A 16,382-nucleotide genomic window follows, 5' to 3' on the forward strand; every position below is an offset into this window, starting at 1 on the left:
AAATAATATATTGTACTAGACAAATGATTGATTGTATTTCCATATATCGAAAATGTCGGTTTAAATTCAAAATCGATTGGTGGAAATTATGTAAATATCGGAATGTATATATTTCGTTTCGATTAATTGAATACCTACTCAGTGGCGCCACACGACAGGTGGCGCCACTTAGCCAAGACACAAGCCAATCAGCACTGTACCGTAAAATATACCGTATTTCCAGGGCTGCAACATCATGCTATACTATTGAAACTCAAAAATAATTTAAATTTAATGTAATATCTACTAAGTTTGTTATGTTTATAGGATTAATTTTTTATTTAATATTTTAGTTATAATATTTATTTTTATTTTCTTCAAGTTCCTATCGACAAGGAGGGGAGGCAACCATGCAACACTCAATACTGATATCTTATCTTTATTGTTTTCAACGCTCATTGGAGCGGACGAAGAACTTAGTGGCTGAGTAATTGTTACAGGGAACGACGCACTTGAAAAGTATTTACAGACAAATGGAGAAACGATCCTCGTCCGCCATGCAAGTGCTCTATGCGGAGCTGGCCGCAGGTGCGTATACTTAATCCCCTGCTATTAAGGCTGCCCCATTTAACAGCAAATCTAATTATTTTTCTTTGCAGCAAAGGCACGTAGTCTCAAACTGGAGGAGGAGAATGTTCTACTACGCCATCGCCTCAATCGAGTGTCCTCGGATCACCACACGAGCGCAGCCGTGGATGTGCAGGCCAAGATTGTGGCATTCCAGATGGAGGAGGAGCGCGATCAGCTGGTGGAGACCCTGCAGCTGCACAAAAAGAAGTACAACAAACTGCACGATGCCTACCTGGAGAAGCTAAAGCGCTGCAAGGCACTCGAGGAGATGTTCAAGCGGCAGAAGACTCTCACGGGTCTGGTGATGAAATCCGCCTTGGATCAGCGGAACACAGAGCAGCGAATGATGTTGGAGAAGCGGCTGTCGGCACAGAACGAGTGCAGCGAAATCGAGCAGCTGAAGGCACAAGTGGAGAAGCTCCAAAGAGCTCTGGATGAGTCATACGACATCATCGATGAAATGGACTTTGAGCTGGACAGCGTAAGGTTCCTGCAGCACCCAAAAAGGAAGCGGAAGTTTCATCTAATCTCCTTCCAGGTGGACTTGCTGGAGACACAGAATCAAACACTGCGCGAAGAGGTGGCTGCTCTAAAGGCGAAACTAGTAGCGGTAGAAGTGGCCGGCTATAATGAGTCTGCTCCAGCCTTAGATGATGATCCTCCGCCCAAGTACCAACCGGAAGATCCGACTACCCCTCACGTGTGTCGCAACTATCGACAGCATGTGGTCTCTTCCTGCTGTGAGTCCTGCTTGAAGGATGATGATGCCGACGGCGAGACCATGGAGCGAGCGGCTCTCACCAACAGCGTAAGTGGAAACTGCACGTTCTGAGGGATATTTTGACTTTTAGCTTACTGATCCCCGCATCCAGCTGATCCAAACTGTCGAGACGGAGAGCAATAGCCTGCGACGGGAGCTACTCCGATCTCGTTGCCAGCTAAAAGTGCGTACCAAGCTGGAGAAGGAGAGCGAGGAGAACAATGAGGAATAGCAGGGGGACGACTTATTAAGCGACAAACAAGCCACAAATGATGACAAACCATAGCCCGAAATAACTGACACGATAAACCAAACATTGACAACCAGGGGACGGAAATGGACAAGTCGGCCCACAACTAACTGATCGAAGACCGACCGAAAAACCGACCCCACAGAGTGCAAGTCTAACCCAGATTCGGAGCAAGTTACGCCTAACAAGTGCACATACCAGAGATTGCTTTTAAGGTTCGACAAACACGATCTGCAGCTGAACCAAATGCAAATCCACATCCAAATGCTTTGAGATAAGAGCAACCTGAATAACTTGGGGCTGTGGCAGGCCAAAAAGTAAACCCCGTTCAATTTCTAATGGCGATTAATTAAAATATTTGTTAATGGCATCCAACATGCTTGCTGTGTGTGTCCCAATCAAAGGATCCCGTCTGTCCTGTAATTCATGAAGGTTCCACAGCACACCATGCCCCCACACACCGCCCCAAACCCGCATCAGCTCTCCAATCAAACAAACATGACAATTATTTTTTATGACTTAATGTAGAGTCACAGAGTCGCGGGCCAACGTTGCCCAATGGCTGGTCTGTATTTGAGTTGCAAATTATTGACAAAATAAATTAATCTGCGCATTTGTTGGACCGACTAACGGACCACAACGCGCACTAACTAACGCACCGACACCTCCAAAGATCACATCTCCACCTGCGGCTCGGGCATATTGGTTCTGTTGCCCGGCACTTGGCTCCATCTCAATGTAGACCACTGGCTGGGTCGCTGTGGCGCTGCACTTTGCATGTATCGTGTTTAATTATAATTTTTTTTCGGGGCTCACTTAATGAGCGCGCTCCACTCGGAGGCGCGTGCCACACCAACCATTTGGGTGGATTGCCACATCATAGTTGGAGTTGGAGTTGAAGCAGAAGTCGGGCTGGACTGGATGGAGCTGAGTATAAAACGACCCGAGGACTCGATAGATTAATTACTTCGATTCCGATCTCCGTCGAGTGCATTACATTAGTCCCAGAGTTCTCAGAACACCACCACAGACCAAAAAGCAAATGATGGGAAAAGTAAGTCGCACTTCAATCCAGCATCCAGTCCTTACTAATGTGTGTCCTTTCGTTCTAGTTGAGCTTTCTGTTCTGCCTGGGCCTGGCTCTGACTCTGAGCCTAGGCAACGCCCTGGAACTGCAGCCGGAGCCGGACTACGGACCAGTGGCCTACGAATTCCACTGGTCGGTCAACGACCCGCACACCGGGGACATCAAGAGCCAAAAGGAGGTGCGCAAGGATGACAAAGTGGAGGGCGTCTACGAGCTGATCGACTCGGATGGCTATCGTCGCATTGTCCAGTACAAGGCGGACGATCACAACGGCTTCGAGGCCATTGTTCACCGAGAGCCCACCGACATCAAGATCCCTCAGCCAGAGGCACCCAAAAAGCTGATTGCCGCCAAGCTCGTGGCTGCGCCGCTCGTCCACTACGCCGCCCCCAAGGCACTCATCAAGCAGGAGCTGTCGCCAGGTAATTATGTCTCTGTTTCCAGACCCACAGCTCAGTACAAGTACTGAGGCCGGGCCGCGCACCTACGACTGACTACATCCCTCAGCATAGCCTCACCTCTCCATGATCCCATAAGGAAAGCCAACTGCACAAATGTCATAATTCAATTATATATACGCCATTATCCTGTACTCTAATACATGCTCGTACGTACATATGTAAATACCATACACACATACATCGGTCTACCTATAAAGATGCATCACATTCAATCTGTTCGCCAGAAGAACACAGAAAAATATTCGACTTTCGACTTGTTCCTAGTGATTAAGCGAGAGAGATGGAGTGGGAGAGGGAGTGAGTGTAGGTAAATTAAGTTTCACATTAGGTTTAGATTAGTTGGGTGGAGGGAAACTTCTCTTGGTGTTGAGCTATGAGTGATGTCTCATAAGCAACGTCGACGATGTGTCATGGTTCGGGTTTCGGGCGTTGATAAGCGTCAACTAATGCTATCGTTGGCAGACGAGACACGGCCCCATAGAGTTGCCTCTAATCTCACGTACCTGCCCCCCCAGTTGTAGGCGTCCAATTACAGTCGTTGTCGCCGTCGTTGTGGTCGTCGACGATGCTGCTAACGGCTAACGGTCTTGCCAAAGATCAATGGAGCATCAGTGCGAAAATGGTTGACCCGCTGCCGACACGAGTTTTTCTGATCACACTGCTGATGGCTGTCAGCTCCTGCCGTGGCACGCAGGCAGCCACAGATGAGGCGGATACCAAGTGGATGGCGCCGCTCAAGCAGTACGGATGGAGTGCCAGTCAGCTGAAGAATAAAGTGGAGCATGGCGACTTTACCACCTTTGAGCTGGGCACACCCAACTATCAGATACTCAATCCGGAGGATGAGCCCGAGTACATTACGGCGGATCAGCCACACTACCAGGAGATGCTGCGACGACTGACCAGCGCCCAGAGCGGTACGGATACCATTGATGTGGCCATGGCTGGCAGCTCTCGTATACCCCAACCCACGCCTGCAAATACCCAACCCCAAGCCAGATTCAGGGACCCTGTGAATGTGCCGCCGGCGCGTAAGCTTCAGCCCTTAATCAGAATCAGTCACTGGGAAAAGTTGAAGAAGCGCAGCTTCTACGATGCCGAGGAAGACAAGGGTGCTGTGGAGGCCAAGCCATTGGATGAGCAGAGCTTGCATCCCAAAATACAAGTCTATGCCGGCGCCAGACCCTTCCAAAGTCGTGTGACCAATCTGAGTTGAACTTATCTGCCTCACTTTCCTCTTCTCTGCTTTATTTATTCTTTATTTATTCTTAAATGTAAGTGTACAAATTGAGGCATGTTTAAATGAATAAATTGCAGTTGGAATTTAGAGTTCTTTTTTGTATTTATTTGGAATTTATTTATGACTCTCTCTATCTCTTCGTCCGCAGTATTCTAAGATCTTCTCTTAACCAACTTTTATTTCTCTTTTTTCAGAGAGTTATATGCCTGCAATGGACACATTGTTTTGATCTTAAATATCGATCTGAGACATGCAAAATATTTGCTCATATTCAAACCATTCCAGTTGGCAGATAAACCTAACAGATTTCTGGTACAATCGAGGCCCAAAAATGTGCAATATCTGCAAAGAACGTGGGCTACAAAAATGTACCCAAAATTGATAAGGTAATCGACTACTGGAAGATGATAAGAGTGTCGCCAAAAATCCAGAAATTATAAATTCCCCAAACAGTTGGCATCGTTTCGGCAGAACCAAAAAAATGCTCAGCGAGTGCAGAGTTCAGAGTTCGGAGTGTGTGGAGCTGGAGCCAAGAGCCAAGTGCCAAGTGCCAGCAGATGCATCGATTTGGAAGGCATTTCTTGGACTGCAAAGATCACTTGTTTGCTATCGACGAGTGCGGGTAGAAATGCTTGAATGTGCATTACGGAAGCAGCGGCAACCAGCAGTGATTATAATGCCGATATGTGGACCGGCCCGGCCCCCACTCTACGGTTCCGATCGGTCAAGCGTTTGGAACGTGATGCGATCAACGCTTCCGCGACCCATTTGCATGGCGGTGTAATAGTGGCTTCCAATGAAGAAGAAGTCTCGGCCAGCGAAGCGTATTTAAGAGCTATTCAGCAAATTGCATGAAAGAATTTCGCACGCGACCAACAAGCAGCCAACAAGTGGCAAGCCAACACCGATCCGGGACAGATATTCCACGAGCCAGAGAACGAGAGCGGGGGAGATAAATACTGCTGAAAGGTAAGAATTGAATCCGATCAATTGGGAGCGCTCGATGCGGCCTGACCCATAAAGTGTCGCCCCACCACCTATAACACTGCCCCATTTCCCATTTCCCATTTCCCTTTCAGATGTACGGACGCTGCAGTTTGCTATTTGTGGTGCTTTTATGCGCCTCGGTTCTGGCACACGCCCACTTTCCGGAATATTGTGCAGAGTGTGAGCAGGAGGTGTGGGAGCAGGTGCCATGCAGCCATGTGCCCACCACTGTACGCCCCACAACGCAGCGGCCAGGAACGACAGTCAGACCTCCCACAACCACAACTACCGTCGCCACCACCACGGAGGTCTTTCCTCCGACCACCACGACTGCATCAGCGGAGGAGATCACCACCCAGCCGACGGCCTACAAGAAGTGCTACTGCGAGTGCAAGCTCGGCTGCAAGGAGTTCTGCCGCAAGGTGGCCACCTCCGGCCCCAAACAGCAGCTAACCCAGATCTCATCCACGGGAGATTACGCGCCCGGCGGCCAGGTGGAGTACACGCATGTACATCAGCGAAAGTATTTCCCAAAGTACGGCGGTGGAGCAGGCTATGCGGGACTGGTGGGCCCCGTGGACGGTCCCAAGTCCTACAAGCCGTATCCTCTGGTCTACAGCGAACAGGCTGGTGCCGCCTCCTCGCCAGCTGCGAGCAACATTAATGCTCCAAACTACACACTGGAGGAGCTTGCCCAGCTGTTGAGCACAGCCTATGGCAGCAAGAAGGTATACCCAGCACCACCACCACCACCACCCAGACCCCAGCCACGAGCCCAGCTTCAGCCAGCGCCTCCTTCTGTATACTACTCGCCGGTGTACAAGCAGGAATCCGCGGCCCCTTCCATTCCCCTTGTGAGCAGGGTTGAGCCTCAGCGCTATCCCAGCATCAAGGTATCCGCCGCAGCAGTGGCCAGCTCATCCGGAGGGGCTGTCGCCAAGGCAAAGACGCCCTATGAGGAGAAGATAGCCGTTGCCACGCCGCCTCCATCCACCATCTACGACCGAACCACATCCTATCCCATTGTCGAGGAGCACACGGCGTACGCCTTGCCACAAACCGAGGCGTATCCCATCCCTCCCAGCCAAACGGAGTCCTATCCAAGCATCACCGAGTCGTATGCGAGACAAACGGAGTCCTATCCGAGCCAGACGGAGTCGTATCCCAGCCGAACAGAGGCGCACCCCTTGCAAGAGCCCGAACCCAACAAGCCGTCGTCCTCCTTCGACCTGGCCATTGACAACTATCTCAAGGACTTTGGCTATGGCAACCAAGGGAGGGGCTACGCGGACTACTAGACTCTACGTAGATCCTTTGTTGTTAGGTTTAAGGACTTGCACGTCTTAAGATTTAGATGGTAAATCTTACTTTTAAGTGTGTTCCACTTGTTTATTTATTTGTATCTAGTTAAGTTATGATGAATAAAAGAATTGAATTTATATCCTTGAAAATTCATTTAAGATTGTGCGTTGGGGAATAGCGGAGACAATTAAAATATGTTGGTCCTTGCGCAGGAGAAATGTCCCTTGATCCTTTGACCTTCGTAAGGGTTCCATGAATTCGAGGTTTTCCTTCCGATCACGAGGACACCCAAAAACGTCATGATGTGATATGACCAAGTTAGATTTAAACAACGCTTAAGCTTATTACACATAATCGCACATTTGAAGTTCTCGCCCACTGCTGCTCCCTGCCAAGAGGTCGCCAGTATGTACTAGATCCGTTTCCTAACGCCCAGCTTTCGACCGAGTAAAAAAATACCAACAAACACCAAAGGTTAGTATTTGACCAACCAAAAAAGTCTGTATTTATATTGAATAATGGGTTGTATATCGATATTTGAAAAAGGCGGTTTTATTTGTATTTCTTTTGTCATCTGCAATAATAACTACTAAGCGATGCGATGCGATAATACAATGCAAGAAGCCGTTTGTCGGCTTAGCACTGGTTCGGGCATTTTCGGTGTGCTTAAGGCATACAATAGGCTTGGCAAGCAGTGTCTGACCACTGCCGCTCATAGAAATATACTGGCGACACTTCTTCAAATCCAGCAGGTCGTCCTCAAACATGTTGGACGTCGACAGGTTGGTCCAGGTGGTCCTGGTCCGGAGGACTTTGTAAGGCGGCGGTGCAGCTGGATGTCAAGCTTGGCTTCGACAGATTTTAGCGATTGTGCATGCTGCGACTCTTTGGCATTATCTGTCGTCGACGATTGAGAGAAATTATCATCCACAGAAGGTATTGGGTGTTCTGGAAGCACAAGTGCACGTTTGTCAGATTTTTAAGTCTTTGAAGTTTCAAAGTTTCAAAGTTTTGAAAGAGTTTCGGAAATTGTGTGGCATATTAAAACCAGACTTCGTATTTAGCTCATATTGAGATCTTTTCAATCAAATAGAAAGCACAAAAGTTTTACAAAGAAAGTGAACAAAATTATTTATTTTTATAGTCAGAAATTTGGGAAAATTTACAACCACGCATAATAATCGCCAACCCAACTCAAGAAATCAGTGAGGTAAGTGGACTCTCTCCGCGGTCATAGCAGAAAGTATTCAAGCATGGAATCGGAGGATGAGGTCGGCTGCAAGCTCAGTTTCGAATCGTGCGAATCGATAAATTTGCACTTGGATCTGGCTAAGGAATCGGATGGGTGCGAATCCGGCTCATCGCAATCGAACAGCGTCACGCAATCGGATGGGAACACGTCGAACATATTGAGTGTGCCAACAGATTCGGGTTCCTCAATTGATATTCCGTTGAAGGCCTTGAAGGACTGGAACCTAATGGAGCACTTTAAGAAGGATCCGAAAGGATTCCCCGATAAGAACAAACTTGTTATGCAGAAGAAAAAGATGACCAATCAGGCCGTTGAGCAATCGAAGAATGACAGGAAGCTGCTGCTGGAGGAGCAAAAGCTCCTCAGCTATCTGCGCCAGTTGCTGGAGGATTGCAAAAATCGTGTCGAGAGTGTGATCGACTGCCGCAAAGTGGCCAAACACAACGTCATCTGCACCGTCATCCAAAACGAACTCTTGCAATGTCAAAAGATCTGCGCTGGCCTAACAGCTGAAAAGGAGCAGCTCGTGGAGGAGCTCAACTTGTACAAGAGTCAGGCACTGGATGAGATGGCTGAGGGGGGTGGTGGCGGGTGCGACAGCACTCGGAAATACCAAATACTTAACAAGGCACTCAGAAACCAACTCGAACTCAGTCAAGGCACCATTCTGGAGCTGGGAAAGCGAAACGAAGAGTTGAATAAGAACGCCGCAGCGACACTGCAGTCCACCGAGCTGCAGGAGGAGCTGAGCTTCTACAAGAAGCAATACTTTGATGACAATGCTGAGGAGTTGCAGAAAAACAAAGAGCTGCAGGAGGCTCTGACGCGAATGCAAACGAACTTCAAGACTCTGGAAGTTGCCAATGAGCGCCTCTCGAGTGAAATGGAGGTATACAAGGAGTCGTTTTTCCAGGACGAATCAAAGGGTGATAAGAAAATCAAGACTTTATGCCTCAGTCTGCAAAGTGAACTCGAAGAGACTAAGAAAATAATTGACAATTTTCGAGCTGAGAACGACAAGTTGAATGAGAAAGTCGCAGACATGAAGCTGATGTTGAACAGCATGGACCTAAAAGCGAAGAGACTCAAGGTTACCCTTGACATGAACGCGGAACTGGAAGACCGAGCGGCTGAACACGACTGGGCCATTGTGTTGCTCCAACGATATAACTCACATCTGCGGGAGCAGGCTACCAAGAGACGGAACAGCTACAGGAAGCTGCAGGAGACCTTGAAGCTTGAGCAGGCCAAGCAGCAGGCTCTCAGCTGTTCAGGCGGGCCTGATGGTGGCCTGAGCCATGGCAATGCCGGAAAACATAACTCCCTGATCATAAAGTTGATGCGTCATGTGGAAAAGCTCTCCGCCACGCCCGTGTCCGATCACAGCCGCACCAGCAGCACCGTTTCGTTGTCTCAGATCATTGGACGCGACCACCTTAAGATGGATCCCGAGGAGGTGCTCGATGATGTGTACAAGGCATTCTGTAGCATGGTCTACAACTACTGGTTGACCCAAATGCATCCCACTGAATGCGTGAAGCCCATGCCATCGACTGCCAGCCGTCGTTCACCGAACGATGAATAGCGCTTGGAAACCTATCAGTAATCCACTCAACTCTACACCAAACAACACCACCAGCTCAATATAATATTATACGAACGAACCAATCCACACTCCACGACCGATACAAATTCACAATTGTTATAGTTTTTAGATGCACTGTTCTTGAATTCAAAATTACACGCGCCCTTTGCGAGGGGACTAGTTGCCAGCTAGTTGAATTTTTAAATGGAAACTAGCTCCAATGAACCAGTACTTGCTTGTTGGCTGCCACATCACCGCTATCGCGCTTTTAAAATTTGAGAAGTTCCCCCACACATAATAAACGTAAATTTTGATCATTAGATATATTTGGTCCTGAGCTTTGCCAAGGGCTGCTTTTCAAAACGCTCATTTGATGTTGATTTGAACTGGTTACATTTTCTAAATTTGTGTTTCCAACCGTTTCTGTTGGCCAGGTATTCGGTTTGAAAATGATCTAGTTCTAGTTTCCAGTTTCTGTTGCCTCAACTCGCCATTTCTCAACCGATCTGGGCGTGCACCTTTTTGGTAATCAGGATGCCTTCCCCGCTCCTCTTCAGTCAGTTTCGCTTTAAAGCAGGGCTCGGCACGGCCCTACCCAAAGGGCATAGGACAAGGCGCTGCCGCTCACGTACACGCGTATTACAGTGATTCGTACCAATGCCAATATAGTAAAATGTTCCTTTTTGCGTGCGTCTGCACACACAAACGCAAAAACGGCTCGTTAATTGTATGGGCGTCGAGCCCTGCTTCAAAGACATTAAGGACTAGGGAAATAATTTCTATAACTTCGCTATTTCTCCTCTAATCCTGTCGAGATACATGTACTCGTAAGCGGAAAAATTTCCTGAATCATTTACGGATATGGATTACGAACATAGGATATGTCTTTAAAAATAAATCCCCTCACATGTATTTTACGAATTACGCTGTAGCTCTGCGAGATCCCTTCCGATCTGGGCGTTCCTAGCCTTTCCGTTATCAGGATAACTTCCCAGATCCTTTTTGGTCGGTTTCACTTCAAGGACAAGGTTTTAATTTAATTAATTTAAGTTCTATAACTAAGCAGAAAAGGTCCACAAAAGTATGCCGTGTTCCTTGCCTTATTTCAGTTAATATTGATCGAAAATACACGCGTATAATATTTATTGTATAACTTAATGCTAAGTAAATTAATCAAATAACCCTATATATCCTTGTTTGCTGCTTTTGATTCTGTTTCTGGGCGTTAGTTAGCAACCGGAGCTTAATAATATTCTATCCAGTCCTATGATTGCTTTTTCGAGCTCAAGGCTAGGCCTTCTTTACTCAGCTTCGTGTACTCCGCCTGCATGATGGAACGGCAGTCGTCGATGAGCTGCTGTATATCATCCTTCTCGTACTTTTCGGTCGAAATCTCGGGAAGGATTTGAATCAGTGCGTGGCCCGGACGAAAGGTCTTCTTCTCGTCGTCCATGAAGGCGTACTTTGAGATGACCACCGGTTGAATGGGACACTTGCTCTGCAGCGCAATGTGGAAAGAACCCTTCTTGAACGGCAGCAGTGTGTCCTTCGAGTTGCGTGTACCCTCCGGGAAGAGCAGCAGTTTACAGTTGCGCTCCTGTATCGCCTTTGCCTCTTTTTGCAGGGAATTAATCGAGTCCGTCTTGCGGGAACGATTGATGTACAGAGTGCCCCAGAGCCAGGCACCAAAGCCAAAGAACGGTAGGTACAGAATCTCCTTCTTGGCCACAACCGTGCCCCTTCCGATCACTGGCCACAGATAGCTCAGCACACAAAGATCCAGAGCGCTCTGATGGTTCATGATCACCACACTGCCGTGACCGGCTCGAACATTCTCCAATCCACGCACCTCCATGGTGATGCCCATCAATTTGCAGAGCTGTCTGAAGCACCAAGATGGCACCCTATAAGCAGAAAGAGATGGGCAATTAGATGGGGGAAAACGATTATTGATTCGTCGGACTTACAGCGCATTTCGGTAGTCCCGTGGTCGTAGCATCATAAAGGGTACGCACAGCATCACAATGGCGCCAGCGCCAAAGAATACAAAGAACATGCGCATCTGGTAGGGGGCCTTGGCCGAAACACTAAGGATTAGAGCCACCACGCAGGCTAGGCCGATTACTTCGCATGTACAAGCCATTTTTAATGAAGCGCAGATACTCTGGAAATATTCAAAATCAATCAAATACTGCGGGAAATGTATATTTAATGTACAGGTCTAAATATTTTAATGGACCAAACTAATTTTGTTGCAATACCTAATCGTTTGAATTTATTGCGAACTTGATATTTTGTTCAGTGATAGATATGATGAAAAATATACACACGTACATATACAGTTTATCTAAGAAAACATAATGTCTTTTGCCTTTCAATTACAACTGACGTTGTTGCACACAAAATTGCATTTAAATGAAGATTATCTGATTTGCAACTGCACGAAATGTTTTCTTCCGCAGTGAAATGTCGGAGTAGTATATCAAGATAATTATTCAATTTGCAATCATTTGCATACTCTCTTGATTGGGTCATGAATTTTCATGAGGATTATTTACTTATCGTGCAAATACCCCTTTTTGTAATGCCCGATAAGAGTGAGGGGCCAGGGCCCTAGAAGCACAAAATTTGATTTAGATTATGGAATTTGATAGCTTGGTGGAAGCCGCTATGATTTATTGTCAGTTGTTCCACTTAATTTTTGTACAGATTCCCCATGGAAACAAACCTTTATTCGAGCCCTTAATTAGACCGAAACACGTCCGATGGGGCCGATGGGACAAACACAACTGAAAGGTGCCGCCTCAAAGGTGCGCGGGTGTCGATACAAAATGGCAAGCGGCTTATCAAAAATAAAACAAAACTCCCAATCGCTCTTGTTTGGATTAAGGTAGGCAGTGAACTTTGATATCTCGCTGACACATTTCATTTAATGTTTTACGTACGTACTAGCGTACTTCACAGTCTTGGTAATCTTTTTGGTTAATAATTTGCTTTATTCTACTATGGACTGTTGATTGGAAAGATCAGAATACAATACGAGTAGAAATCATTTGAAGTACGCCCATGAGATTGCTAAAAGGAACAGTGCTCTACACCTGCAAAGGAGGCCTGTGTTTTCCCTCCAATTATGTTGGCTTGAGTTTGCCACTTAATCTTTTCGGCACTTGTTGATAGATTTCTCATTTATGGCCTTTATGATTTTTATAATTATACGATTACGTTTCTATATAAAACTAGGACACACCTCTGGGGTACGGACAACAAAAAATATATTGGGCTTTTAACTTTACAGTCAAAGTATGCCCAAAAATGAGAGGTTCCAGCTTCTGTCAGTTGTCCATAAAAATATATGTATCTATATTACAGACTTTATATTATACGTATAAGCCGAGTAATTAGCTTGCAGTTAAATAACATTTAGCCTGTGATCTCTGGCGGTCAGGCCAAGTGGTTGTCATGCCATTAACTTTTTTGGGCTTTTGTTTGCATAGAGTACAATCGGCTTTTAAATTTTTAAATCTACTCTAGATTAACCCTAAGCATAGTTAATAATAGGCGAAAACAGCTGTGGTGAAATAAATCTTTATGGCCAGTATCATGTGGTAAATCAGGAATTCCCCCCAGCCAAGAAAAAAACGTTTCTTTTGGGGTGGTCTCCTGAAGCTCATAAATAATAATCTTTCTTTAGTTAAACGTTGTTTTTCTAATAAAATATTAATGGCATGGCACAAGTTCTAATGCCAGTAATTACCATTATAGCAAGTATCATTACAGATAAATCTTTTGGTGGTAGTTGAGGCCTGAAAAAACAAACTGTTGAAACTCGCGTTGACCCTTTGCGGTCTAATAGAGCGTTGAATTGGTGGATATTTGTGTATCTAAACATAATCAGAAACCATTTGATTTGGTCTTTGATTGATTCTGGTCTGGACATTATTTCTCTATTTTTCTTACTTTATGACCCGTGCCACATTTGTATAGGTAAATGTTTATGATATTTGATATGGTGTTAGTCTGGATAACTGGAGAAACACCCGGCTGCCGATAACGTTTCTTGGTAATTATGGATATTCAGTTTTCAATCTAGGTATTTATTCATTTGGTTCACTGAATTTTTCTTACCAGAGTATTGATATTTTAAGAGTCTGCTCAAGAAACTACTTAACGATCTTTAAGCAAATATTAAATGTGTCAAAAGTGCCAAGTCACTCATTGCCCTCATTGTAGTGGAACTACACTATCAGAGCCTGCTGCTCTAATTAGATCTAGTCTGCACTTTAGTTCCAAGGGTAACACCTTTCCACACGAGTATGCACAGCTTAGGTTGCTCACAAAACTATACATTTTTCCCCTTTTTATGTGCACACTTTCAATAGCATTTCTATGGGGGTGCTTGGAGCCGGCTCTTGTTATCTATTGCGGCAATCGCAGCAAAGCTTTTCCACACAACTCACCCGCAAGCGATTCATTCAGTGAGCATAAGCTTCGCTTCGCTGATAAGATTATGGCATGATTCGGTGGGGCTAGAATTCCACAAACAATATAATATTCCCTGGCAATCAGAACTATTACTACTCGTAAAACATATGATTGCACGCATGTGACAATCTGACAGGCGTGGGGAAGCGGCGTGCGACTCCCTGCAGCCTCCGAACAATTTGCCAACCAATTTACGGGACAGCACTACGTCGGAGTCAAGTTCAAAGTCAAGTGCACAATCTACGAGACTCTAGTCTACGAGAGTGTACAACTAGACCCAGCCTCATGATTGAGTCACAATACTGCACACCGATCTGCTGATCGGTCACTTTCTGATCGAATGATTAGACGTCACAGTGTGCTATAATTAATGGTTGGATGGAATGTTTAGAGCTTTATTCGCCACCGCTTAACTTTTGCGTGAATCTAATAATGTTTACAAATGTATATTTACATACATAAATATGTATGTACAAAGTTTTTTTTACTACTTGCATGCATGTGCTTTCAGAATAATATCCTGGCAATTTTTTTTTAGTCGTAAACAACCATATAAATAATATACATATGTGTGTATACAGTGAGCATTTCAAGCTCTCCGTCTGGCCAGGTAAAGCTTTATTAAAGAGAGCTTGTACAGTTTTCCCTGCACTCTACAGGTTACCGTTTATATATGTATGTATATATATATATATATGTATGTACATATGTAGTAAAACTAATGAAAGCCATGGGAGAGCGACAGTACATATGGCACCAGAGCGATAATTAATTCCCTTAAAGTAATGAGGTCATTCCTGAATAAGAGGGACCTCAATAAATTGCTTGCACTGTACCTGCTGCTACTTTCAAATTTAAGTTGTTTTCGAATTCCCTTAGACGAATTCGGTCAGATAAATTATTAATGTAACCAAAATCATTACTTTTTACACGCAATAACAACCCCCACGCATACCCAAGCATCGCACTGAAAAATCCCTATGGAGTAAAATCAACAGGGAACAAAGTTCAAAAACAAGAAGAACGGGGAAAGGGCGAAACTGTAGATAGGTTAGCAGAGCAAAGCACAAAGGATGTCAACCAAGGACAAGCGAAGGGGGAGAAAACACGCCAGCAGAGACGTAATAAATGTACACAGGGTTGCTGTTGTTATTACACTGCAAAATAAGAGATTATGGTGACTTTGTTATGCTGTTTGCAAGGCAGACACGAATCTATTTTCGTTCAAATAAGTGTATATGTACATATTTGGAACCTTTACTTTTCTGTACTTATATAGTATTGTTGGAGTTGCAGTGTTCGGATTACTCTATAGTATATAATATACCTCCAACATGTGGATTTGCTTGTAAGCGCATCAAAAGCTTCGACCACATAATCTGCTAGCTTCCCTTTCTCAGAGCACGCCGCATGGGAAAAGCACTGGATAAGGAGGGGTGCATAATAAAGACAAAATGTGCGTAGAAAGGCAATTGAACTCAAACTTGGAAGAGGGAGAACGGGCGACACACACGGAGAGAGTAACAAAAGTAAAGCTTAAATAGTACAAACTCACGAAACAGTTATTTTCACTCACAGAGAACTCGATGGAAAATTGTTGCTCTGCTTTGGTTTTGCCGGCACACTGTTTTACGCGTGGGAGTAACAGTTATACCGATGTGTGCGAGTGTGTATATGACCTTTTTCACGTGTGTTTGTAATTCGCGCGGGCGTCTGCTTCTGAAGCATCAGGTCATGGGGCTACAGAATGCACTACATATACACTGAACCGGCGCCAATTGCAATTAACACAAACAACAACTTGTTAGACTCGGGGAAGGATAACAAAGGATTTCGCGGAATTTCGGGCACCACTTTGCGTACTATTGCGCCGCCAATGGGGCCGACACCACTCTCGCTTTAAGTGTACCAAGTCGAATGTGAATGAGCTTTTTTCCCGTTTCTTGTTGCTGCTGCTGCTTATGTTCTATCGCGCTCATCGTTGTGGGCTTCCAGCGCAGTAGTTTTTGATTATTCAAACTGCTACAGTAAATTAAAATGTGACTGGTAATTAAAGTTTTTTATATTAACTTTAAAATATAAATTATGGAAAATTCCGAGCACGTTCAATTTACAAATTGGCGATAGTCGGTTTGGGCGCCACCTCTCGGTATTCGATGTCAATCGAGTGGGACTATCGACTGAAAGACATTTCTGATAAAATATTCTAAAATACAGAGTATCGATTATCGATTGCCTATTTTATGAACAATATAATTAAAATAATTCCTGAAAATTAGCCAATCTTGTGGAAAATTGATTTTTGATTAATAAAATTCTAGCTAACCAGCTGGTTTTATTCAACAGAAGATCAAAATTGAGGGTAAT

General features: G+C 45.1%; 6 protein-coding genes across 8 annotated transcripts; 5 read left to right on the plus strand and 1 right to left on the minus strand.

The window, feature by feature from the left end:
- The first annotated feature begins 420 nt into the window (after positions 1-420).
- On the plus strand, positions 421-2,277 carry LOC117587938 (protein Daple). Its single transcript, XM_034278929.1, has 4 exons — positions 421-567; positions 639-1,090; positions 1,148-1,417; positions 1,482-2,277. The coding sequence occupies exons 1-4, from the start codon at positions 513-515 to the stop codon at positions 1,599-1,601; spliced, it is 897 nt and encodes a 298-aa protein (XP_034134820.1). The 5' UTR covers positions 421-512; the 3' UTR covers positions 1,602-2,277.
- A 154-nt stretch (positions 2,278-2,431) lies between these two features.
- Positions 2,432-4,700, plus strand: LOC117587941 (cuticle protein 7). Of its 2 annotated transcripts, XM_034278935.1 has the most exons (3): positions 2,432-2,673; positions 2,732-3,128; positions 4,602-4,700. In XM_034278935.1, exons 1-3 carry the CDS (start codon positions 2,662-2,664, stop codon positions 4,634-4,636), a joined length of 444 nt encoding a protein of 147 aa, XP_034134826.1. In that variant the 5' UTR covers positions 2,432-2,661; the 3' UTR covers positions 4,637-4,700. The 2 variants fall into 2 exon arrangements, with proteins under 2 accessions (XP_034134826.1, XP_034134825.1); XM_034278934.1 differs by lacking the exon at positions 4,602-4,700 and having other exon boundaries at positions 2,732-3,327.
- Positions 3,718-4,494, plus strand: LOC117587940. The gene has a single exon (XM_034278933.1). It carries the CDS (start codon positions 3,733-3,735, stop codon positions 4,381-4,383), a length of 651 nt encoding a protein of 216 aa, XP_034134824.1. The 5' UTR covers positions 3,718-3,732; the 3' UTR covers positions 4,384-4,494.
- Positions 4,701-5,237: 537 nt separating the features above from the next.
- Positions 5,238-6,833, plus strand: LOC117587937 (WAS/WASL-interacting protein family member 2). The gene is made up of 2 exons (XM_034278928.1): positions 5,238-5,376; positions 5,487-6,833. Exon 2 carries the CDS (start codon positions 5,487-5,489, stop codon positions 6,690-6,692), a length of 1,206 nt encoding a protein of 401 aa, XP_034134819.1. The 5' UTR covers positions 5,238-5,376; the 3' UTR covers positions 6,693-6,833.
- A 937-nt stretch (positions 6,834-7,770) lies between these two features.
- LOC117587936 lies at positions 7,771-9,720 on the plus strand. The gene is made up of 2 exons (XM_034278927.1): positions 7,771-7,906; positions 7,937-9,720. Exon 2 carries the CDS (start codon positions 7,950-7,952, stop codon positions 9,531-9,533), a length of 1,584 nt encoding a protein of 527 aa, XP_034134818.1. The 5' UTR covers positions 7,771-7,906; positions 7,937-7,949; the 3' UTR covers positions 9,534-9,720.
- Positions 9,721-10,637: 917 nt separating this feature from the next.
- On the minus strand, positions 10,638-15,908 carry LOC117587939 (1-acyl-sn-glycerol-3-phosphate acyltransferase alpha). 2 transcript variants are annotated; one of them, XM_034278932.1, is made up of 3 exons: positions 15,592-15,908; positions 11,501-11,697; positions 10,638-11,437 (listed from the first exon to the last, which is right to left on the minus strand). In XM_034278932.1, the coding sequence occupies exons 2-3, from the start codon at positions 11,674-11,676 to the stop codon at positions 10,798-10,800; spliced, it is 816 nt and encodes a 271-aa protein (XP_034134823.1). In that variant the 5' UTR covers positions 11,677-11,697; positions 15,592-15,908; the 3' UTR covers positions 10,638-10,797. The 2 variants fall into 2 exon arrangements, with proteins under 2 accessions (XP_034134823.1, XP_034134822.1); XM_034278931.1 differs by lacking the exon at positions 15,592-15,908 and adding an exon at positions 12,262-12,335.
- Positions 15,909-16,382: the final 474 nt, after the last annotated feature.

The sequence above is a fragment of the Drosophila guanche genome, unplaced genomic scaffold (genome assembly GCF_900245975.1).
Source record: "Drosophila guanche unplaced genomic scaffold, DGUA_6, whole genome shotgun sequence".
In the NCBI taxonomy this organism is placed as follows: Eukaryota; Metazoa; Arthropoda; class Insecta; order Diptera; family Drosophilidae; genus Drosophila; species Drosophila guanche.

What these genes read in the sequence shown, in the direction of transcription:
- LOC117587938 (XM_034278929.1), top strand. Translation starts at nt 513, where the DNA reads ATGGAGAAACGATCCTCGTCCGCCATGCAAGTGCTCTATGCGGAGCTG. An exon ending in CTATGCGGAGCTGGCCGCAG is followed by an intron (nt 568 to 638) that starts GTGCGTATACTT and finishes TTTTCTTTGCAG; the next exon opens with CAAAGGCACGTAGTCTCAAA. An exon ending in TGGACTTTGAGCTGGACAGC is followed by an intron (nt 1,091 to 1,147) that starts GTAAGGTTCCTG and finishes ATCTCCTTCCAG; the next exon opens with GTGGACTTGCTGGAGACACA.
- LOC117587940 (XM_034278933.1), top strand. Translation starts at nt 3,733, where the DNA reads ATGCTGCTAACGGCTAACGGTCTTGCCAAAGATCAATGGAGCATCAGT.
- LOC117587937 (XM_034278928.1), top strand. Translation starts at nt 5,487, where the DNA reads ATGTACGGACGCTGCAGTTTGCTATTTGTGGTGCTTTTATGCGCCTCG.
- LOC117587936 (XM_034278927.1), top strand. Translation starts at nt 7,950, where the DNA reads ATGGAATCGGAGGATGAGGTCGGCTGCAAGCTCAGTTTCGAATCGTGC.
- LOC117587939 (XM_034278932.1), bottom strand. Translation starts at nt 11,676, where the DNA reads ATGGCTTGTACATGCGAAGTAATCGGCCTAGCCTGCGTGGTGGCTCTA. An exon ending in CGGGACTACCGAAATGCGCT is followed by an intron (nt 11,438 to 11,500) that starts GTAAGTCCGACG and finishes TTCTGCTTATAG; the next exon opens with GGTGCCATCTTGGTGCTTCA.